Source organism: Schistocerca serialis, chromosome 4 (genome assembly GCF_023864345.2).
Source record: "Schistocerca serialis cubense isolate TAMUIC-IGC-003099 chromosome 4, iqSchSeri2.2, whole genome shotgun sequence".
Taxonomy (NCBI): Eukaryota; Metazoa; Arthropoda; class Insecta; order Orthoptera; family Acrididae; genus Schistocerca; species Schistocerca serialis.
The window spans coordinates 346,221,849-346,247,925 of NC_064641.1; the positions used below are offsets into that span (position 1 = coordinate 346,221,849).

Sequence of the window (26,077 nt, forward strand, 5' to 3'; positions counted from 1 at the left end):
CTGTGAAATTAAAATTTAGGGTTTTGTTGAACTGTGTGTTAGAAACTGCAAAAACCGAGACTTACTGTTATTTGGTGTTAGTTATGAACTGCACTATTTGAAACCGAACCAGTGTTGCACACAACATCCTTTACTACCAAGCTAGTGTCATCAGCAGATAGAAATATTTTACTTGTAACACTAGAGGGCATATCATTTATATAAATAAGGAACAGAAGTGGCTCCAACACTGATCCCTGGGGCACTCCCCATCTGACCGTACCCCAGATCACAGCCATTCTCAGCATTGTGAATAATGACCTTTTGCTGTCTGTTGTTAAAGTAAGAGATGAACCAATTGTGAGCTGCTTCCCGTACTCCATAATGATCCAACTTCTTGAGAAATATTTTGTGATCAACACAATCAAACACCTTAGTTAAATCAAAAAATATGCCCAGCATTTGAAACCTTTTGTTTAATCCATCCAGTACCTCACAGAAAAAAGAGAATATAGCATTTTCAGTTGTTAAACGACTTCTAAAGCCGAACTGTACGTTTGATAGCAAATTATGTGTTATTAAATGATCAATTATCCTTACTTACATAGCCTTTTCAATAACTTTAGCAAACACTGATGGCATAGAATTAGGTCTAAGGTTGTCTACAACATTATCCCTTTCTCAATTTTAATAAAGCGGCTTTACCACTGAGTACTTTAAATGTTCAGGAAATTGACCACTCCTAAACGAAATATTAAAAATATGGCTAAGTACAGGGTTAACATGTGCAGCACAAAACTTTAATATTCTGCTATGCACCCCATCATTTCCAAGAGAGTCCTTAGTTAGTCTTCAGTGATTTAATTATAGATTTAATCTCCCCCTCATCAGTATTACAGAGGAGTACTTCAGACAGTCTCAGAAAGGCACTTTCCAAGAGTGTTATATAATTCCCTGAAGAAAGTAAGTTTTTACTTAACTCACCAGCAATGCTCAGAAAATGATTATTACATACCATACATATAACTGACTTACCAGTAACATAAATATTTTTACTATGAACTGACTATATCATTGACCTTGTGCTGCTGACCAGACACTTCCTTCACAACTTACCATATGGTTTTAATTTTATCCTGTGAATTAGCTATTCTATTTGCATACCACATACTCTTTGCCTTCCTAATAACATTTTTAAGCACTTTACAATACTGTTTGTAATGGGCTACTGTAGCTTGATAGTGATTTCTTCTAACATTTAGATATAATTTGCACTTTGTTCCGCAAAATATCCTTATCCCACTAGTCAGCCACCCAGGCTGCCTTTTACTGCTAGTTCCCTGTTTAGAGCATTCTAATGGAAAACAACTCTCAAAGAGCATGAGAAATCTGTAAAGGAAAGCATTATATTTGTCCTCTATGTTATCGGCAGTATCAACATCCTGCCACTCTTGTTCCTTAATGAGGTTTAAAAAACCCTCTACTGCCATTGGATTAGCTTTCCTACATGGTTTGTAACTGTATGTGAAATTTGTTTGAGTACAAAACCCTTATAGTGTTAAAATTTGCGCATCATGGTCTGAAAGACTATTCACCCTTTTACTAACAGAATGCCCATCCAGTAATGAAGGATGAATAAAAATATTGTCTATGGCTGTGCTGCTGTTCCCCTGCATCCTATTTGGAAAAAACAATCTTCATTAGATCATTTGAATTTAGGAGATCTACCAACATTCTTTTGCACATTCATATACAAAATTGATATTGAAGTGTCACCACATGTATCTAATTACTGGTACTTCCTATAAAGTGAAACAAGAACCATCCCTAGCTTAAGCAGAAATGCTCTGAAGTCAGAGTTGGGGGACCTATAAACAACAACAATTAGAAGTTTAGTTTCACTAAATTCAACTGCCCCTGCACAACATTCAATTATCTGTTCAGTGCAGTGCCATGATATGTCTATGGACTCAAACAGTCCACAGGCTTACGAATTCCTGCCGAAAAGAAGGTTTTTGGTTGGTTGCAAAGTCACTGATACACCACTTCCTTCACCTGTATGTCTGAGGAAAATCAATGACCTCACGAAGTGTCTTTCGGCGGCCCAAACAAATGAAAGTCTGATGGAACAAGATCTGGACTGTAAGGTGGATGCTCCAGCAGGTCAAAATCCAATTTCTGAATGGGTGAGACAAGCTATGTGAAGATAGGCATTAGCATGCAATAGCCAACACTTTTCATGACACACAACCTCGTTGTTTGCTGCAAACTGCTGGTTTAAGTTTGTTAGTCAACAGTGCACAGTAACATTCTTTCTTGTTGGTTTTTCCATTCTCCACATAATCTTGCAGTACAGGCACCTTGCCTGTTTTTTTTTTTTTTTTTTTTTTTTACACATATGGCCACTTCCCCACTATGCAAGGAACTCCTTGAAAAACAGCCAACTAATCTGTATCCTGGCAAAGGAAGCCTCTGAATTGTCAAATTATCTAAGTGGTGCTCCAATATACCAAAAATGTCAGAGTCAATATCTATAAGCAGTTCACTAACTTTATCTCTAATACCTCTTATATTTTGATGAAATATGTTAATCCCTTCTCTACTTGCATACCTGACCCCCTCTGAAGGTGATTCCTTAGAGGGACTTACTTTAAGCAGGTATATCTATCAGCTGACTTCAATCCAAAAAAGATGCTGCTCTAACACCAACTACTACAGGAATTTTTCCATGAGTGATCCCACCACCACCCACTACACTGCCACCTACAGGCTTTGTCAGCCTCCCCTTCCCATACCTATTGAGGTGCAGGCCATGCCTAGTGAAACCTGATCTACTGATAGACTCAACTGGCATCACTGAAATGTGACCCATGCCCTTTGCCATCAGTGCCTTCTCCAGCCTCATGTTAACACGCCTAAAAACCACATTAAGATGAAGCCGATCATGATGCTGAAACATTAGTGCCACCAGTCTGAGTAGCTATTTTTACCAGGTCACCACATACATCACATTTCCCGTTCCTATCAAGACTATTCCCTGCTCCACCTATAATCACTACCTGATCCTCTTTCGTACAATTCCTACATAACTCCCCTATGCTGTCAGTCACCTGAGCCAAACTTGCACTAGGCTTCACAATGCTGGTGACCTGGCACTCACTCCCCAACACTTTCTGCAACTGCTGGCCCACATCTCTTCCGTGTGAACTACCTAGCAGCAGAACCTTCTTCTTTCTGTTAGACTTAGGCCTCCTAACTGCTGAGGACTGCTACACCTGCACCTACAGCTACAAGAGACTCCTTTCCACTCAACTCTGACAGTTGGTCAAATCTATTGCATATATGCAAAGTAAAACTGTCTGAATACCTCCTCCTTCTACCTGCCTTCTTGCTAACTGCCAGTTCCCATATCCCAGCATCCTTCACCCTCCTTAACCTATCTAGCTCCTCCTTTGCGTATAGTAACGGCACCTGAAGGGCACAGATCTTACACTCTTGCTTCTCTATCAACTTATTTCTACTATAGATTCTGAATTCCCAGGAGAGGATCTTGCTAGAATGCACACTGGCTCCGTCCTCCCCCACCCCCCCAAATGAAAATACTTTGAACCAATCCCACACTGTAACCCATTACTCAACAACCCTCAACGTAGTCCACACTTATCACTCTTGGTAAAATTTTACAGTTACTGAAAAAAACTAAATGACTATGTTACCTAAGTATGAGTTCTGAGTATGTTCAAAGAATTTACAAGAAGTTTTTGAAAACAAAGACATCTTTATCTGAAATGCTGTTTTCAATTTTAAAACAGCAGTATTCAAAACTGTTCCATAATAAAATTTGCAGAAGGCTCTTTAAGAAGAAGATAACAGACTACATGGAGAGACATTATCTAAAGTGAAAGTAGTGTCCAATGCACCCACAGCAGTGCCAATGGTCCATTATAATTAATGACACATACAAACAACCAGGCAGACAGAATTATTAGCTCTTTCAAAACCGTTCACAGATGAAGAAGTATCATAAAAAGATGTCAGGTCATTAAAATTTTAATATTAAATGCAGCAAGAGTTTAAGATGGCCAGCAATTGTAGTGAAGTCTGACAGCTAACCCCCAACGTGAGTTAAGGTAATGCAAAACAGCAATTGACAGCCCACCAGGATGAAATAACAACAATATGGAAAGGACAGAATGCTACTTACCACATAGAGGACACATTAAGTCATAGATAACACACTACAAAAAAGAATGCTAGAAATATTTCAGCTTTCAAGCAAATTCCTCTTTCAGAAGTAAAACACACATGCACTGACTTCTTTGCGTGCTGAGGCCTGCTTTAGTGCCCAGAGATGGCAGTAGGTGTGTGTGTGTGTGTGTGGGGGGGGGGGGTCATCATCTTCCAATAAAGGATGAAGTCTGAAAGCCAAAATATTTCTAGAATTCTTTTTCATTTTGCCTGTCCATGAGTTAATGCATCCTCCAAAATGTTGTTAAATGTAATGTGGATAAATGAACACTAAGTCTCAATACTTTTCAACTGTACAATAGCTGACCAGTCATTGGAGTCGGTCAGAAGCAGAAAGTGTACTCTGTGACATCCCCATTATAGAATCGCGAAAACAATCAATTACTGACTGAAAAATTTAACTGGATAGATAAAAAATCTACTCTCCAAGTGGCGGCAGAACACACACATAAAAGACTGTTGTAATTTGTCAGCTTTCGGAGTCAGTGGCTCCTCCTTCAGGCAGAAGGGTTGAAGGGGAAGGAAGAAGGATGAAGGAAAAGGACTGTAGAGATCTAGGAAAAGGGGTAGATTTCAGTAAAGTCGCCCAGAACCGCATGTCAAGGGAGCCTTAGCATACGGGATGAGAAGGAAAGACTAATTGTTGGGGACTGCATTGAACAAGATTCGAAGAGATCTCCCGATATATGATTCTGGGTGACTTTCCCCAAATCTACCCCTTTTCCTAGACCTCTCCAGCCCTTTTCCTTCGCCCTTCTTTCTTCTCCTTCAACCTTTCTGCCTGAAGACGGAGCCACTGACTCAGAAAGCTTGCAAATTACAACAGTCTTTTACGTGCGTGCTCTGCTGCCACTTGGTGAGTCGATTTTTTATCTATCCATTACTAAACTAACATCTTTTAATAATTTTATTCAGTGCATTTTAATAGAAATCACATGAGATGTCTTAATTACAGTAGTAGTGTGATAGACGAATATTAGTAAGACGCCTTTTTAGCAACAAGATTCAGTTCATTACTTTGCTGTAATGTGTGTCCACAGTTTCTATAAATTTTTTACATGATTTATCTTGCTTTCTTATGCTTGAAAATGATTTAATACCAAAATTGTAATTTTAAAATAAAATTCCAGCAGCCGAAAGCAACATACCATAATTTTAAAAACTCAGTCCGTTCTGCTGTGACAGTTAACACAAATGAACACTTTTTAGGATTTGTACGTTTAATACAACACATGACAGCATGACTTACAATAACATGGAACTTCACCCAGAGGTAATATTATGTACCAATCTGAAGCAGAATGGATGGCGAAAGACATTGGGAACTGTGGGTTTATCACACATTTTCATCCAAGTTCACTTTCATGCTCGCCGACATTGAAGGTACAGTAGGACATAGATGAAAGTGCAACAGCAGACAATGACTATGCTACATTGGAATAGGACTAGCAGTGTAAGTATCAAACTGCGAACACTTACTTTCACTTATTAACAAAAGCCACTAACTATTAAAGATACAGCCATCATTTACCATGTCACAGTAATATGCAAAAATCAGCATAACTATTTTTTTAAACTGTTGTTTATAACATGGAACAGTCATCCTCAAACATACCCAAAGATGTGAGATCTGTAAGTCAATGTTTGAACACTATGTGCAAGATTAACAGAAGCAAAAAGTCATTGTTCACACAAGGTCCTGCTAACATGTCAGTACTGGGTTGAGTTCCAAATGGCAACATTATCCACTTTGTTACTATGCGAAGTATGTTGATCTGTAATAAGTTACACATCATGAATATCAGGTAACAATATTTTCGATTAATCATGATTTGGTGAATTATGTATTATCAGTGGAATGTTATCGTCAGTGCTTGAACTTTTATGGACTCTTAGGCATGAGGCGGTACCTAATAAACACAAATTTCATTATTAGTTGATCTACTTGCATTATAGTTTACCACAATCCTTACCACAAGCCACTTACTTGTATAAATTAATATCCAGGCTGCCGAGATCAACGTAGCTGACACAAAATAGTAAGTGGCAAGGAATTGTTTATGGAAGTGACTGAGTAAGGAAGATGCACACTTTTCTTTCTTATTCTGTGTTGATTATAGTAGGGCTATTACTACGGTAACAGGTTTAACTTGAAGGGACATTGCAAAATGTGCCTGGAATGCTTTTAAGTGCAATAAACACAGAAATCTCACTGCTAGGTTGGCATATGCCTGATTAACATTTGTTGGGAGAATCCCAATGACATAACTGACTGACGAAGGAGGTTACCAACAAAACACTTGTTTCACCAAGTCTTGAATATTAATCTTCAGTTTGGTAAATCTAACAAACTAAAGAAGAAGTGGGGCTTAAGACAATTTAAATGAGGGTTATACACTTCATCATTCATTTTGTTAATCAATACAAACACAGTCTATTACAGAAATGCTCAACAAAATCTAATTAAATACGTTATAAAATGGCATCAGTCAACACCTTCCATGAAATACCCATGAAGGTAAATACATAAAAATGAATGTTGTTTCTAAATCAATCACACACACACACACACACACACACACACACACACACACACACACACCACAGAAAGGTTTTCTTTCACAAACATGACCTATTTTCATGTGAAAATATGAAGGTAAGTCAAAAATTATCTGGACTCTTCATACAAAACTTTATATACTTCAAAAATTTACACATTGTTTTTCAATATAGTCTCCCTTCTTTGAAATGCACTTAGTCCAGCAGTCCACAGGCTTATGGATTCCTGCCGAAAAGAAGGTTTTTGGTTGGTTGCAAAGTCACTGATACACCGCTTCCTTCACCTGTATGTCTGAGGAAAATCAATGACCTCACAAAGTGTCTTTCAGCGGCCCAAACAAATGAAAGTCTGATGGAACAAGATCTGGACTGTAAGGTGGATGCTCCAGCAGGTCAAAATCCAATTTCTGAATGGGTGAGACAAGCTATGTGAAGATAGGCATTAGCATGCAATAGCCAACACTTTTCATGACACACAACCTCGTTGTTTGCTGCAAACTGCTGGTTTAAGTTTGTTAGTCAACAGTGCACAGTAACATTCTTTCTTGATGGTTTTTCCATTCTCCACATAATCTTCCAGTACAGGCTCCTTTGCATCCGAAAACATGTTTAGCATAACCTTTCCCACCGATGTCGCAGACTTGAATTTTTTTCTTCACTGGTGATTCGGGTTCCTTCTACTCCATACTATGGCGTTTTGATTCTGGCTCATTGTGATGAGCCCATATTTCACCACAGGTCACAATTCCTTCCAAAAATGACTTGCCTTCTCTTCTGTAAGGATCAAGCAAGTGTTGGCAGATCTCAAGACGTTTTGAGTTTGTGATCTTTAATGAGTTGTTGTGACACGCATCACATACAAATTTTATCAAAGCCAAGTTCATCATGGATGATGGTGTAAGCAGAACCATGACTGATGTTCAATGCAAACACTATGCAATCAATAGTAACCCGCCAATTTGTCAAAACCATTAATTGACCCTACATCACTTCTGAACTTCTCAATCCACTCAAAAACATTTGCCCATTGTAATGTACTGTTCCCGTACTGTGTAACAGTCTATGATTAATTTCAGCCACTTTCACTTCCTCTGAGCAAAGAAATCATATCACTGCCCTTTGTTGTTCATTTGTGCAAACTGCTAGTGGGTTGGATATGCTTATGCTGTCACTACCAGCTCACTTGTTGCAATGAATGTCAAGTGATGCACACGTCCCCACTGTAGTACGTACTCAAGCATGCATTCACGGAACGCAGTATGACTACTGCAGTAAGTTTTTTAAAAATGTCTCGATAATTCTTAACCCACCCTCATATTTCAGGCACGCTAACATGATCCTTCAATGAACAAGACACACAGCTTTTAATGGTCCAAGAAATGCGTGCAAATTCATTGTTTTAAATCAGTATTTAAAATATCTGAAAGGTGAAACTAAATGAAGTGGTTAAACTGTTCTTTTCCATAAATTTATCCGATTCACACATGGCTTAATACGCTAGTGTTAACTTATTTGTGCACCTGGATGTCCTTGTCTGCAACTAAAATAATGAGTATGTGAAAGCCAGAATGGTAACACCCCCCCACCCCCCACCGCAGATGTCTGTGTCCTTTTCAAAGGGATCATCATAGAATCTAGCTTTAGATATACAAAAATATGGATGGCTCTCCTGAATGTGAATCCATTGTGCTAACCACTGCACCATCTTGCTCACTATTTTTGACATAAAACATGGAACAAAAGAGAAGGACAATACTTATGAGTCATACAAACACTCTCTCTGCACAATTAGTAATAACTCAAAAGTAAAAAACAGTCAAAAGTACAATCTGTGGACTGTCTGCCATGAGTAAACAAGTAATACAGTAAAGGTATTTGAGAGAATACCAATTTGATCAATAGTTGTTAATGGAACACACAAAAGTGTCAGATGTGACTGTTGATCAAGTTCTGCCTGAAAATTTATTGTTTGCCTCCCCCCCCCCCCCCCTCTCTGTCTTACACACACACACACACACACAGTTGCTGTGGGAAGTCAAATTATAAAATACAACAATAGTGTACTGGCAGAAGTTTAAAAACCAGTACTGCACTCGTATTTATTTGCTGATATGAGACCACAACAGCTTCACCAAGAAGTTGGTATTTACCACTTGCCTACGACAATACCCATTACAGATGAAAATATGAAAGCAACCATTGTTCAGGACACATTTAGTAGTACAAACTACACAATTTTCTTTTTTAGTAGGAGCAAGTGCTTAAGCGATGCATTTACTTCAGGTTGTTACAGTGAAAATTAAAAAACTGATGAAAAAGCCAACCCAAAGCAAAGGAGGGTTAACTGCCACCTCAATATAAATCAACTGACTTCAACCATGTATTAGTAAGATTAAAAATTGATTTTTAAGTCCTCTGCAACTTTGAGAAAACTGGATAAACTAAAAAGTAATGCACATGTTGAGGTAATTGAATTCATTAGGAACATGGCAGATGTTTAACTCTGCACAATGCAGTTCAGTATTTAAAATGCTTAAATTTACCTGAAATTACACTTATTTGGCAACATAAACATATGAATACTTTAGTACTATACTGAGTAATTTATCCTCATTAAATTTTATTTTTTGGAAAAGAGTCATCATTGGTTGGAGGACTCCATGTAGCACTTGGAAAGAGGCACACTCCAGTAACTTTTGATACTGAATCCAATAGTTCTGCAGTATCAACATCTCAAGTAAACATGGTTTTCAATGCTGGTTAAGAAAATTCCTAACATTTGAAACTGGTATTGAAGACATCATAAGACTTACACCTTTTTTGTTGTCCTTATTTAACAGACAAGGGAAGCTGAACATGTTAGCAGTACAATGTTTTGTCATTACACTGAAACAGGAACAAGGTCTCTGCTCTCTGTATTGCACTAAGCATTAATAATGTTACACTGACCTGTTTTGCAATTGGGGGGGGGGGGGGGGCACCAAACAGTAAGATCATCGGTCTCTTTCAAAGGAACCATCCCAGCATTTGCCCGACGTGATTTGGGGAAGTAATGGATGTGCGGGTTTGAACTGTCGTCCTCCCAAATGCGAGTTCAGAGTGCTAACCACTGCGCCACCTCACTTAGTCATGTATTTCATACAAATGATCACAGCACACCAGTGTCTAAACAAAAGTCAATCTGTGTTTGTTTAATGGACCAATTTGGTATCATGGAGATAAATGCTGTGCCTGGTCAGTAAGATTTCAACTTTCTTGCGGACATAATAAAATGCTTTTCTTCTTCTTCTGCCTATCCACTGATGGATGTTGGTGATCAAACAATGCATCTTTATTCTATGGACTGTATTATGTTGTAGTTGATCTGCACTTGGTAATCTGTCCACCACTTAATTTTATCTAACCAAGATATTCTTTTTGATCGCTTTCTTCTTTTACCCTAATTTTTTTCTTGTATTATCAACTGAAAAAGTATATATTTGGTACTTCGTATTCAGTAAGATGTGTCCGAGGTAGTGAGTGTTTCTTCTTTTAAACATTGTTAAAATTTCTTGCTGTTTTATGTATTCTTTGCAATACTTCAGCGTTCCCTACTCTTGCTGTCAATAGTATTGTATGCATTCTGCAGCAAATGCACATTTTGAAGGCCTCAGTGTTCCTCGCTGTCACCATACTAAAGTGTCAGCACCATATGGAAGTACAGACCAAATGTAATGTAACATCTCACCAAACAAATTTAGGTCACTAGGTCTGTATCTGAGAAAATTTTCTTAAATTTAATGAAGGCATTATGGATATTCTCTATGTGACATTTTATTTCCACGTATGATCTGCAATCTTCATAGACCCACATACTAGGACACTTAAACTTGTCTACACTCTGTATTAAGGAGCCATGAACCGTAGATTTGCATTTGTAAAGGAATTGGGCTGTTTTGTAAAACACAAAAACTGTATCTTTTTGGTGGTAAAATTCAGACCAAAATTATGGCTGTAATCTCCTACTGTGTTGACAGATTACTCAAGATCGTACAAGTTATCAGCAATACATACTGTATCATCAGCATGGGGAATGTTACAGGCGGAGACTACATTAATGTTTATGACTTTTTCTGTATCACTAGGTGCTTGCTGAAAAATACTTTGTGTACAAACTGAATAACAGGAATGCACCCTTGTTGGAATTCTCCATGGATAATAAATAAGTTGGTGACCTCGCCATCGAAGTTAACATGTTCTCTCCGATCCCAACATAAATTCTCTATATAGCAGATGTCTCTGTGATCTATATCCATTCTTTTGGGAATTTCCATAAGCTTATCATTATGTACTCTATCACAGGCACTTTATAATCAATACAATGTAGGCCTACATTTTTATACTGATCATAGAAATTTTGCACTAGAATTCTTTCAAACATCACCTGAAGAATTTTTTTGTATTGTTCTGGAGAACTGTGACTGCCGATGTACTATTAATACTGAAGAATTAATCAAATTTTCGTCACACCTAACAGATGCATTAAAGTTTAAGAGATTAATTATTGTAATTTATTGTTTTAACAATTGGATGAAAAGTAAAGACACTGTAAGAGAACTCTGTGTAAAAAGAATCACTATTCAATTAAAAACTATCTCATTTTTGCTGGATGTACTCTGATTATGAACTTGTCATTTTGAAACATTTTGTGCATTACCTTTTAGTGTTTCCATTAACTGTCAACCATTAATCTTTTACTGTATCTAACTGTACTTTTGCACAGTTAGAAGTCAGTGAAAGATGGAGAGAACCTACAATTCATAATCTAAGCATGTTTTTTCCTTGACTTACGGCAACTGTTGAGCCATTTTTGCCTACACCGCCAGTAAAAATGACTACAAAGTTCTTGTAGAGTGTTACAGACGCAACAATAATGGTCGAGAATCCTAGTAAATACTTCATTTCATAACTAGTGTAAGGGATCTGTAAAAAGAGTTCAAATGATCACATGAAATGGAAAAATATAAAAACAAAAATACATCAAACAGATTTTTGTCACAGGCATGAAATGGATGTGTAATTTAATGTAACAAACATAATGGTCACAATTGGAAAAAAATGGGTAATGTGACAAAAAAATTTCATGAATCTGTGGAACTGTTAAACTGTAAATCTCATCATTCATCTCTCGTGTGTGTGTGTGTGTGTGTGTGTGTGTGTGTGTGTGTGTAAAAATACAATTATCTAAAAATAAATTGTGTGTCTACATTAAAACTCACAAGAATAATCACAAGAAAATCATTTAGTGCACACACATGCAGAATAACGCAAGGAATTCAAGTTACGATGTCTTTCATATCTGGATATCTTAGTAACCAAAACCCTTGGACAGGACATCACCTGGCTACAGTCAGAAACATAATAATGCTGAAACAAACATTATAAATAAAATTAAGTGCAAAGGAAATTTCTTGAAACAATTCATACAGAAATTAATGATGATTAACAGGAAAGACAAAACTGAAAAAACATTAAAACTATAACAAAAGTTATTAAAGAGACTGTTAGAAGCACAAAATTTAAAGCATTAAAGCACGCTCTTTTCCTGAAAGTGTGTCTATCAATAGAGAACATTACTTCCTGTGGGGTGTGGGTAAGGAAAAACCATAAAGAATTAACATATAAAATACTTTAGCAACCATCTCCAAAATGCTTTAGGAACCATCTCCAAAACACAGATGGTTTTCAGGTGTACAAAAGCATTTATGGTTTTGTTCCAACAAATTCTACAGCGTTTTGTGGCCACTGTAATTGAAAGTGAAAATCTTCTGGGTGATTAGGCCAACCAGGCGCACCAGAAGTCTTGTGGTCAAGATCCCGGCAAAGAGGTAGAAACATCGCGTACTGAAGTAATAGAAGTTTGAAGAGAAACTTGATGCGGACAAATCACCCAGAAGACCAAACTTTCAATATGGAAGCTGTCAGAATAACTGCCAACTGAGGAAAGATAATTCATTATATCATACATCACAACAATTTACTCATTAAGGCTATTCATGACTTCTCAAGAAACAACACCATGTCTGATGAACAAGATGCCAGCTGAGGTAGGAACTTATTTTGTTAATAAAATAATTCACATAAAAATAATTTTAAGCTTGTACATTTGCAAAAATTTGCACTTAATGATTAAAATAAACATAAATGACATTACATCTAACTTAAGAAATTGTGTGTGTGTGAGTGTGTGAGTGTGTGTGTGTGTGTGTGTGTGTGTGTGTGTCTGATTATGATACGATAGATTGAAGTTAATGTAAAACACAATTGTGGCAAGGCAACAAGTTCAAGAGCTGACTATATACAATTCTTCTAGAAAAATGTATGTAAGCTGGTTACAGAAATTAAATTAGAAACGTAAGTATAACTAAGCTACGATATTTCACTGAATTTACCTGTGTCATCCACACACTTGGCCCAAATATTGAAGAAATTAAATGAATGAGTATGATAGTAAATTGTGCTTCGGTTACATCAACTTTGCCAAATCGTAGAGTACCTGGAAAATAGCAGGTGCATGAATTAATTATTTTTCAAATTTTAAAACAGAATATCAAGAAACTATGCAAGGATTGGGGGAAGTGTCAAAGTTATGATGACGTCTAAAAATTTCCAAAACAAATAAATTCTGTTCTTTTTATAAAAAAAATTGATCCTAATTTTAAAAAATTAATAATACAAACAAAAAGTGAGAGAAATGATTTAAAAATGGAATTAATGTTATCACTTTGGGGAGAGACAAACTAAGAGCAACTGCATGAGAAATGAGCCCTGAGATTTTCATATATGAACACCCCCCCCCCCCCCCACACACACACACAAAACAGAAAAAATTTCTTGTGCAGCAAGTGAAACGGATGCTGCAATATCACCTTCAGTGGGTTTCTGCACAGGTGAGAACGAAGAATCAAGACTTGAAAATGTAGAAAATGTAAATTTGGACAGGCAAACAGGGCCTTTACTTATTCAATCTTTATTCAATTAGACATCAGTATGTGTGACAGTGTTACAGAATATGTCTTAATAAGGACATAGTTACTTGTAAAAAAAAAAAAAAAAAGGGCAAACTAACAAAACATGAAAACAACAACAGCAAAATACAGTATAAGAAATCAATGCAGTCACCACTCCTAGTTCTGAGGCCAAGAATATAACTCGCTTATTATTAACTTCACTAGATGAGAAAAGAAAAGATATTACTAAATTGAGTACATTCTACTAGCTAAGAGACATTAATGCAAGAGAAGGAAATTGTAGTACTGTAGGCTAAGCACATGTAACGGAATTCTGTAACTTACACAAAATGAAAATAACTAACACTTTTTTAGTTAACGTGGCATTAATAAATTTGTTTGGGTAATCTTACGGTCTATGGAAAGTTGTCAGCAATGCAATCATTGAGAACTATTCCATTATAAGATAGGGATGAGCCCCAATATCCAAAAAAATTTCAAAACAAATGCTACACTTGTCCAATCATCATTTAAAATAGAGGGCAGATCTCCAATCAACCATTTAACTGCCTTTGAACAGTATACAAACAATTTTCAATTGAAATATGGGACCATGTTATAGTAACACTATAAGTGTAGCATTCCGGAGGCTCTTCATGACACAGGAGATAGCTACAAGGTTAACAAGGGGCCCGACGTGTGGGTCTTGATGTACATCAAGTTTTGCACGGACATTCTACATTCAAAATAAAGAGACACATGTTTTTGTTTTTTGCAGGACACTATGGAGTTTTTCAAAAACTCAAGGTCAGAGGTGATGATGGAAAATTGTTTTTTCAATGCTTTACATCAAAAGATCACCTACAAAATAATGTGGAGTCCAAAATCAATAATGTTCGAGTTATTAACATTATTGTGTTATCTTGCTGTAGCTCAGACACCTGTCATTCTCATAACTAGCAGAACAAGTTGGTGTCCAAGCAGTTGAAGCATTAGACTATCAAACCACTGATCTCCATGTTCAATTCTTGGTCACAGCTTTGTTTTGATCTGATTTTCTCTCAGTGTGTTTGGTAATATTCTGATAACCAGAATGCTTTTCTTTGCCTTTTTTTGAAATAACATGTCAGTAGGTGTGGTTAATAATCAAATAAGTACATGTAATGCATTTACTTCGATCATGATACATAGTACAAAAATTCTGAATAAAGTTACACAATCCTACACTGGGCAATATTCCATCACTGCGACTGTGGTTCCAACAGTGTTCCTGTGTTTGCAAGAACCCAATAGAACATTTGGTCAACGGGTCTCCTCAAGGTGTTGAAGGTCTCCAGAGGGAAACATTTTCGTCACATGCTAAAAACGGGAAAGTTGACCTCCCAACTGTACAAATCATATTTGGATCACATTGTGACACCTTATGTGCAGCAAAATAAATTGTGCCTAATACTAAATTCATGGGATGGGCAAATTGATGTGACATGCAATGATAGGATGATCATGGACAATACTGTGAACTGTGAAAGTGATACCACAATAATGTATCTCTCTTTCTCAAACGTATGAGGTTTACTTTTTCCAACAGGTAAAGAATTTCATTGCACAACTTCAAACTAATGCAACATCACGGCAAAGCAAAGTATTACAAGTTACAGCAGATGCTACAAAAATTCATGTGTTCATATATAATCATTGTCTGTGCCTGTCTTTCAAGATATGGTTTTATGCACTTGGTATGCATGATTGCTCTGCTTTTAGCAATGTGAATTATATATGTCTTCCACAGACAATGAATCAGAAAACATGTCAATACAGTAAGATTTTGTTCAAGTTATGCGCATGGTGTGGGAAGTATTTATGTTTTGCCTGTTTCTTAAACTTTCACCCCACGGATTGCAAAAATACTCATGAATAGCTGATCAGTTAGGATTACACAATAATATACTTCGGTGTATTACTATGTATCACGATGAAAAGAACTGGAAATAAATTATGGACACTTATTTGATTATTAATCACATCTCCCAATGTTTTACTGGAAAAGGGGGCAAAGAAAAGTATTCCAATTATCAGAATATTATCAGATACACCTAGAAGGGGTGGAGGGGAGAACCACAACCACTCCGCTAGATGCAACAATGATGGGTACCAACACTGCAAAATGAAAACACAAAAATGTTTATAGTTCTGACGTTATAAACCTTGGATCCCACATTGTATTTATGCAAACCGTTTGTTTTTTGATGATCTTTCGATGAATAGCATTGAAAATACGATTTTCAGTCACCAACTTTGAGCTCAATTTTTTTTTTAAATTACTCAGAGTCTAGCAAAAAGCTGAAACATGTCTCTCTTCATTTTGAATATGGAATGTCTTTGCAAAACTCTATCAAAATTGGTGACCCACATATCAGACTCTCCCCTTGTAAGGGCAATGAAGCTAAGCTAAAATGATCTCAATTTGTCATAGTGACCAGATTCACGTACACCGCAATCAGGAGGTCAGTTTGACTGTCCAAAGTTTTTTTTTTACACTTAGTTCCAACCACCAACTTTACTACAGCTGCCCTATTCACAAGGGTCCCAGCATCACAAGTCTGCTTGGATCCTGTTACAGGAAAAGAGTAAACACATAAGCAGTAGCAGGGACCTCTACAACAACTTAACAAAGCTAGAAACAACAGAAAGGAATAATGAGTCAATGGAATAACAGCCAGTTACATATTCAGCAAAAGAACACTCTGCTAACAAGTGGAGAGGAGAGCCCTTAATTACATCATCATGAGGATAAAGGGAACCAACCAGGGTAACTCTCAACACTCAGCCTCGACTTTCATGGTATAAAGCTGTTAGTACCCATAAAGTATGGTAAAAATCTCGATAGGCTACTTTGTGAGGGGACAAAATGATGGGTTGCTCACCAACCCACTACGCAGATTTGTCAAAAGTCTCCTACCCTTTCATATTACAAAGCTGACTCGAAATTAAGTGACAATACTGACTGGAGCTTTGAGAGCTCTACTGACATGTGATCAGTATCAGTCTGATGGCGTTAATGCTAAGCTGGGTTTCAGAAGCATTGAGATCTAGACACTGCTGTGAAATAGCTCTGTCAACGTTCACATTGTTCATGTGCCTTGCCAACCTATTTGGGCACTGGCAAGTTGCAGCACCAGGGATACAATTTGTAGAGGTCCTACTGCCATGTGTAAGTTCCTGGGGCACCATTATTCTGGCCCAAGAGAAAGAATGTTGTAATAGCGGACAGGAAACTTTGGTGATGACTTCAGACTATGAGGTACAACTAATTAATTCTATAGCGCACTTTACAATATAAAGATCGGTTAAACAGCTAGTAACATTGACCTTGGAAATACAACTACTTTTACTACCTTTTATTTAGGGTCCAAAGATAGATGAATGAAGTTGGAATAGGAATTACATCATATCAAGGACAGGTGAAAAATGAAGACCAAATAGAACTAAAATCAGGTTGTGTTGCACTACGCAGGGACAGGGCAGGGACGTAATTTAAAAGAAGGCTTTGCTGAAAACAAGAAATATAAAAGAAATATCACAGATATTGAAGAACGGCCTGTTTCAAAAACAAAAAAGATGTGCCGTGGCAACTATTCGAGTGTATGCACCAATTTTAGTTACTGTATTAACCTGACTATAAGATGACCCTCAATAGAAGATGATGTACATTATGTTTTACGCGAATGCTTAAGAATTTTTTATTTTTCACGTGTTCTGACTAATCAACATTGAAAATCATTTTGTTGATAAAGTATCCACCTAAAAAAGTTAACACTATACCATGTATGGAATCACTATTTTTAATCACAACCACCTGCTGATATGCAGCAGTTTTTGAGTACTTTCATAACAGATTCACTTGAGATTCTATCCCTATGAAGTAAGGATCACCAGCTTAACATGGATACTGAAGGTTTCTTTAACCCCACCCCCCAATGGAGTGAGGGCATGGTCTCCTCCACAAAGCTATTCACTGTAAGGCTGCCACAGGTGGGCTGTTAAATACTTACTCAAAACATTTATTACTTAAAGTTTGTGAGGTCATGTCGCAAAATCTGTGTTGTCCTTGCTATCAGATCTTTAACTTCCTGACTGATGTGTCTCCTGAAAGAATACAACAATGACATTCTGCTTCTATTTTCTATTGATCAAAGAACCTGGTATTCTGTTCCAAACAATTTTCAACCAAACCAGTATCAGGTCATTTGTCATCCATCCCTTTCTGGCATCCAAGCATAAGTCCCACTGGGAGTTCTTTTTCGGCATAATTTTCCTGCAAAGAAATGTGTGTGTGTGTGTGTGTGTGTGTGTGTGTGTGAGAGAGAGAGAGAGAGAGAGAGAGAGAGAGAGAGAGAGAGAGAGAGAGAGAGAGAGAGGGGGGGGGGGGGGGCGGCGGTGGCTTCCTTCCATCTGCTAGTGCACTCAGCATTACCGTTAGTCAATTATTCAGGTCTTTTCATTGCCAGAACTTCTTACAGGAACACTTTCAACAGTTCCCACACTGACCGTAACATCTGACGGCATATCAAAATATATAGGCATCTGATCCACATTGCCCATATATGACCTAGCAGATAATCATGCCATTTCCTTTGACTGCTTATCTGCAATACTGATGGTGACTCAATCTCAGTTGCATGTTGGATATGTAATGTGCTTCTAGGGGCAACAAAATGTGGTTTTCAGTACTTCATGTGATTATTCACTGAATTTAAAAATATAGACTGCTGTAGTAATCTACTACTTAACACGAGCAACCTTATGTTAATGGTTAAAACACAATAATTCAGTATTAAAGTTGTAAACAGTGCACATGTTGTGAGGCAGCAGAACCCGTGGGCACAAATTACTTAGATTATATTTATCAAATATTTGAGAATTAGAGCACTTAGCCACTTCAATCAAATTTCACACATAATTTCAAACTCTTTTTGAAACTTTTGTCACTGACACATCCCAAACAATAGTGTAAGGAAAAAAGTTCATCACTTACTGTAGTTCTGCTATTCAAACAGTAAAACTTCACCATCAAGCACTACATTTTAATTTATTACTTCTTTACTACTAACTCCATTCACAACATATTTGCAGACAATATCCACATATACCACTGAATGTATCTGCAGAATTATATACACGTACAACACCTAGTTCATGAGATGTGACATCATAAATATGGGTGTTCAATTCTTTAAAATACTGGGTGTGGAGGGGTTAATGTAAGATGCTGATAAGCATGGCTTGCCACTGCACTAGCATTGTTCTGTGCCGTAACATACGTCCTGCCCTCTTCATAATGTTCACACACCAGCCAGTACTTGTTTGGAATTCCGCGACGCATGCACTTGGAAAATTCCTCTTTACCTCCAGTGCCTTCATTCAGATATTTCCTCAAATAGCAGGGACAGTTTCACTCCGTTTCTCTTGCATGTACTGAAAAACTTGCTCTTCCAGTTCATTAATCTTCTCTGCTTTGGTCTCTTGAAAGTACAGCATCTATCAATGGTGTTCTTTAATTTTTCTCTATCTGGTACCACATATGAACATTTACTTCCATGACATCAAATTTTCCCCCTGGTGCACAGCTGTTTGTAGCCTCTGCTTCATGAATTATCGGTAATTTAAAATTAGCATCACACTGTCTACATGAACCAATCTTGAACTCAAACTCTTAAGTCATGAGGCACGGCTGTAATTTCCATCCATTATAAATTGCTACAATTTAACAGTCCATAAAATGGTGATAGTATAAGCAAATTGAATGATAACAGTATTTTGTCCTCTTGGCTCCATACAACCAAGCAGGCAGAAATTGTGACATTTCAAATTTCAATTGTTGTCCACCTCGAAAATCAGAAGTGCTGTAGAGCAGAAGTAACTTTACGCCCATTGTTGAAGCTCATGTTTCATTTGTAGTGGCACATTTCAAATGCTCTGTGAGGACATATTTTTGTTAGCATTAATTTGTCTCCTGTAGAAGCATATACCATTGTTGAGTATTCGTTTAATATAGAAGTCAATAAAATTCTGAATACAAATAGATTCAGGAAAACTGTGGTTTAAACATGGTCCGATGTTCGTAAAAAGTCGAGGTAAGCGACACACTGCTTTAGATGGAAGCACAAGCAGTATACACTCCCATGGACGACAGCACAAAAAATTTGCTGCCTGCTCACCACTCTCCTCCCCATATCTGTTCCAGTGATTGGCCAAGTTTGTGTCTATTCCCCACCAACTTTTACGAATTCTTCAGATTAAACCTGCATGTGACCTCAGTTACTAAATGTAAGACAACCCTTATATTAATCTGTTATGATGACTACAGCAGCAATAGTTTAATTTGTGAGTGTGACGAATTTGGGAAAAAGCCTCAGCTCATAGTTGGGTAAATAGGGTTGTTAGTTTTAGTGTTTTAAGACACTAAATGGTAAGGTCATCGGTGTCCTTGTGTGGAATAAAGATAGAAGAGAGTGGTGAAAAATCTATTCAAAAAGACATAAAAAGCAATTTTAAAACAAACCTCTATCAATCAACAAGAAAACAACAAAGAGATCAGGCAATCTACATCTCCATCCATACTCCGCAAGCCACCTGATGGTGTGTGGCGGAGGGTACTTTGAGTACCTCTATCGGTTCTCCCTTCTATTGCAGTTTCGTATTGTTCGCGGAAAGAAAGATCGTCAGTATGCCTCTGTGTGGGCTCTAATCTCTCTGATTTTATCTTCATGGTCTCTTCCCGAGATATACGTAGGAGGAAGCAATATACTGCTTGACTCTTCGGTGAAGGTATGTTCTCTAAACTTCAACAAAAGCCCGTACCGAGCTACTGAGCGTCTCTCTTGCAGAGTCTTCCACTGGAGTTTACCTATCATCTCCGTAACACTTTCGCGATTACTAAATGATCCTGTAACGAAGCGCGCTGCTTTTGTTGGATCTTCTCTCTCTTCTATCAACCTTATCTGGTACGGATCCTACACCAGTGAGCAGTACTCAAGCAGTGGGCGAACAAGTGTATTGTAACCTACTTCCTTTGTTTTCGGATTGCATTTCCTTAGGATTCTTCCAACGAATCTCAGTCTGGCATCTGCTTTACCGACTATCAACTTTATATGATCATTCCATTTTAAATCACTCCTAATGCCTACTCCCAGATAATTTATGGAACTAACTGCTTCCAGTTGCTGACCTGCTATATTGTAGCTAAATGATAAAGGATCTTTCGTTCTATGTACTCGCAGCACATTACAATTGTATATATAGTGGCATGGGATTTGGAGTAGGACCAGGTGAATCTGATGGAACCAAAGGAGTTGAGGTTGGAGAGGACATTCTGGAGTTCTTCTTCACTGTGAGACCAAATCATGAAGATGTCATCAATAAATCTGTACCAAACTTGGTGTTGGCAGGCCTGGGTAACCAAGAAGGCTTCCTCTAAGCAACCCATGAATAGGTTGGCATACGAGGGGGCCATCCTGGTACCCATGGCTGTTCCCTTTAATTGTTGGTATGTCTGGCCTTCAAAAGTGAAGAAGTTGTGGGTCAGGATGAAGCTGGCTAAGGTAATGAAGAAAGAGGTTTTAGGTAGGGTGGCAAGTGATCGGCATGAAAGGAAGTGCTCCATCGCAGCGAGGCCCTGGACGTGCGGAATATTTGTGTATAAGGAACTGCCATCAATGGTTACAAGGATGGTTTCCGGGGCTAACAGATTGGGTAAGGATTCCAGGCATTCGAGAAAGTGGTTGGTGTCTTTGATGAAGGATGGGAGACTGCATGTAATGGGTTGAAGGTGTTGATCTACGTAGGCAGAGATACGTTCTGTGGGGGCTTGGTAACCAGCTACAATGGGGCGGCCGGGATGATTGGGTTTGTGAATTTTAGGAAGAAGGTAGAAGGTAGGGGTGCGGGGTGTTGATGGGGTCAGGAGGCTGATGGAGTCAGGTGAAAGGTTTTGTAGGGGGCCTAAGGTTCTGAGGATTCCTTGAAGCTCCGTCTGGACATCAGGAATGGGATTACCTTGGCAAACTTTGTATGTGGTGTTGTCTGAAAGCTGACACAGTTCCTCAGCCACATACTCCCGACGATCAAGTACCATGGTCGTGGAACCCTTGTCCGCCGGAAGAATGACGATGGATCGGTCAGCCTTCAGATCACGGATAGCCTGGGCTTCAGCAGTGGTGATGTTGGGAGTAGGATTAAGGTTTTTAAAGAAGGATTGAGAGGCAAGGCTGGAAGTCAGAAATTCCTGGAAGGTTTGGAGAGGGTGATTTTGAGGAAGAGGAGGTGGGTCCCGCTGTGGCGGAGGACTGAACTGTTCGAGGCAGGGTTCAATTTGGATAGTGTCTTGGGGATTTGGATCATTAGGAGTAGGATTCATTACACCAACAATCTGAAAACAGCTTTCGCATCCCGCAACTACCCTCCCGACCTGGTACAGAAGCAAATAACCAGAGCCACTTCCTCATCCCCTCAAGCCCAGAACCTCCCACAGAAGAACCACAAAAGTGCCCCACCTGTGACAGGATACTTTCCGGGACTGGATCAGTCTCTGAATGTGGCTCTCCAGCAGGGATATGACTTCCTCAAATCCTGCCTTGAAATGAGATCCATCCTTCATTAAATCCTCCCCACTCCACCAAGAGTGTCTTCCCGCCGTCCACCTAACCTTCGTAACCTCTTAGTTCATCCCTATGGAATCCCCAAACCACCTTCCCTACCCTCTGGCTCCTATCCTTGTAACCGCTCCCGGTGTAAAACCTGTCCCATGCACCCTCCCACCACCACCTACTCCAGTCCTGTAACCCGGAAGGTGTACACGATCAAAGGCAGAGCCACGTGTGAAAGCACCCACGTGATTTGCCAACTGACCTGCCTACACTGTGAAGCTTTCTATGTGGGAATGATCAGCAACAAACTGCCCATTCGCATGAATGGACACAGGCAGACAGAGTTTGTTGGAAATGAGGATCACCCTGTGGCTAAACATGCCTTGGTGCACAGCCAGCACATCTTGACACAGTGTTACACCGTCCAGGTTATCTGGATACTTCCCACTAATACCAACCTGTCAGAACTCCGGAGATGGGAACTTGCCCTTCAGTATATCCTCTCTTCTCGTTATCCGCCAGGCCTCAACCTCCGTAATTTCAAGTTGCCGCCGCTCATACCTCACCTGTCTTTCAACAACATCTTTGCCACTGTACTTCTGCCTCGACTGACATCTCTGCCGAAACTCTTTGCCTTTACAAATGTCTGCTTGTGTCTGTGTATGTGCGGTTGGATATGGATGTGTATGCGAGTGTATACCTGTCCTTTCTTCCCCCTAAGGTAAGTCTTTCCGCTCCCGGGATTGGAATGACTCCTTACCCTCTCCCTTAAAACCCACATCCTTTCATCTTTCCCTCTCCTTCCCTCTTTCCTGACGAAGCAACCGTGGGTTGCGAAAGCTTGAATTTTGTGTGTATGTCTGTGTTTGTTTGTCTATCGACCTGCCAGCGCTTTCGTTTGGTAAGTCACATCATCTTTGTTTTTAGATATATTTTTCCAACGTGGAATGTTTCCCTCTATTATATCCATATCATTAAATTGAACCCAACAATTATGTTTGTTATTGTCACTGTTGCATTTCGAAATCTTTTCTGTCGTCTTATTTTCTCTCTCTGTTTTTGCCACTAGTTTCACTTTGTATTCACCTTCTCCTTTTTACTGTAATCTACTATACAATTTTATCCCACCTATTTATACTCAATAATACGTAACCCACTTCCAAACCATAACCAAAAAAATTTATTTTTTTTCCGCTTTCAACACTACCGCTGCTATAAAATCCACCGTTTCTAGTTCACAAACAGTTCCCTTCATCTATTAAACAACCATTTCGGCTAGTTCTAATAACTTTCGCTTTATTTCCATTTCCATTTTTCCCACATCACTGATCATTTTTAGCCGCTTCCCACAGGTTTTAACGTCATTATTTCTTCGTCAGACAATTGTTAGCCTCATTTTCATAATCTGCCACCACAAAACCACTCCTTTTAATACATTTACACGCAGTTTTTTCGAAATTTTCCCGAATTTCTCCATCCTTTAACGTGTTTTGGCGACAACACAACCACCTAACCTTTGTGCACATCGTTGTATACCAACCCAAGTTCACCACAGGATCAACATAGCCCTGCTTTAACCAACACTTTTTCGCCTTTTTTCACACCAGATCTCCAGTTGCTTTCTAGTTCACCTTTATCTCTCCCCATATATTTTTATTTTCATTTTCATTTCAACCTCATGTTACACTTTCCACCTTCTAATACCATATCACCCTCACAACACCCCCACAACGACCCCATTAAGTTTTATTTACATTCCCTCTGCAAACATGCCTTTGCCCTAGCCAGGTTACGATCCCATATTTTATTTTCTCAGGCTTGTCTGACATTTGGCATTACCCCCAAAGGCCTCACACTTAAAGATCCCATCTCTGGCTGCAACCCTTCTTTCCATCAGTCCCTATACCAATTCCAAACTGAACAATCCATTGCCCTCACCCACCTAATCCTTCACCTACACATCAACTCAGCTAACGAACACACCCGTCAACTCCTATCCTTAATAAAAGTCCTCAGTCTTTCCTCTCCCACATCCACACCGGCTGTTCAGAGCATCCTCCTACAGGCCAACCGCAAATTAGAACAGCATGCCACCCTCCACCTCAAAAAACTATCCAATCTCCTGGTTTCCCACCTCCGGAAAGGCAACTCACTCACCCTTCACAACCTTTCCAACAAACCTCAACCTCCTCTCATTGCACACAAACCCAGTCTCTCCCATCTACTCAATCTCCCACTTCCAGCTCCACTCCCTCCAAAACCTCAAAATTCCAATCAACACAATCTGGAACCACAACACCCTAATTCAGTAATTAACCTTTCCTCCAAACCTCTCTCCCAATCCGAAACCTCTGTTCTATCAAAAGGCCTCACCTTCAGCCCCACTCCCAGATTCAACCAAACAGCCCTGGTCAAAGATTTACTGTCCTACATTCGTACTCTCTGCTGGAAATATAACTTTGCCACGAAGAAAAATGATCCTAATCCTACTCCTAATGATCCAAATCCCCAAGACACTATCCAAATTGAACCCTGCCTCGAACAGTTCCGTCCTCCGTCACAGCGGGACCCACCTCCTCTTCCTCAAAAATCACCCTCTCCAAACCTTCCAGGAATTTCTGACTTCCAGCCTTGCCTCTCAATCCTTCTTAAAAAACCTTAATCCTACTCCCAACATCACCACTGCTGAAGCCCAGGCTATCCGTGATCTGAAGGCTGACCGATCCATCGTCATTCTTCCGGCGGACAAGGGTTCCACGACCGTGGTACTTGATCGTCGGGAGTATGTGGCTGAGGAACTGTGTCAGCTTTCAGACAACACCACATTCAAGGAATCCTCAGAACCTTAGGCCCCCTACAAAACCTTTCACCTGACTCCATCAGCCTCCTGACCCCATCGACACCCCGCACCCCTACCTTCTTCCTGAAATTCACAAACCCAATCATCCCGGCGCCCCATTGTAGCTGGTTACCAAGCCCCCACAGAACGTATCTCTGCCTACGTAGATCAACACATTCAACCCATTACATGCAGTCTCCCATTCTTCACCAAAGACACCAACCACTTTCTCGAATGTCTGGAATCCTTACCCAATCTGTTAGCCCCGGAAACCATCCTTGTAACCATTGATGGCAGTTCCTTATACACAAATATTCCGCACGTCCAGGGCCTCGCTGCGATGGAGCACTTCGTTTCACGCCGATCACCTGCCACCCTACCTAAAACCTCTTTCCTCATTACCTTAGCCAGCTTCATCCTGACACACAACTTCTTCACTTTTGAAGGCCAGACATACCAACAATTAAAGGGAACAGCCATGGGTACCAGGATGGCCCCCTCGTATGCCAACCTATTCATGGGTTGCTTAGAGGAAGCCTTCTTGGTTACCCAGGCCTGCCATCCCAAAGTTTGGTACAGATTTATTGATGACATCTTCATGATCTGGACTCACAGTGAAGAAGAACTCCAGAATTTCCTCTCCAACCTCAACTCCTTTGCTTCCATCAGATTCACCTGGTCCTACTCCAAATCCAATGCCACTTTCCTTGACGTTGACCTCCACCTGTCCAATGGCCAACTTCACACGTCCGTCCACATCAAACCCACCAACAAGCAACAGTACCTCCATTATGACAGCTGCCACCCATTCCACATCA

The 26,077-nt window shown here is 39.2% G+C and overlaps 1 protein-coding gene across 3 annotated transcripts in view; it reads right to left on the reverse strand.

Annotated features, from left to right (window-relative positions):
* LOC126474107 (cholinephosphotransferase 1) overlaps positions 1–26,077 on the reverse strand; it is a 168,942-nt gene that overhangs the window by 121,993 nt on the left and 20,872 nt on the right. For 2 of the 3 annotated variants that reach the window (XM_050101530.1, XM_050101529.1), the window contains exons 4-5: positions 13,218–13,321; positions 11,617–11,748 (exon numbers count right to left, since the gene is read on the reverse strand). In XM_050101530.1, coding sequence (XP_049957487.1) covers positions 11,617–11,748; positions 13,218–13,321 — 236 coding nt within the window. The remainder of the gene's footprint in view (positions 1–11,616; positions 11,749–13,217; positions 13,322–26,077) is intronic. The other variant, XM_050101531.1, reaches the window with a different exon arrangement.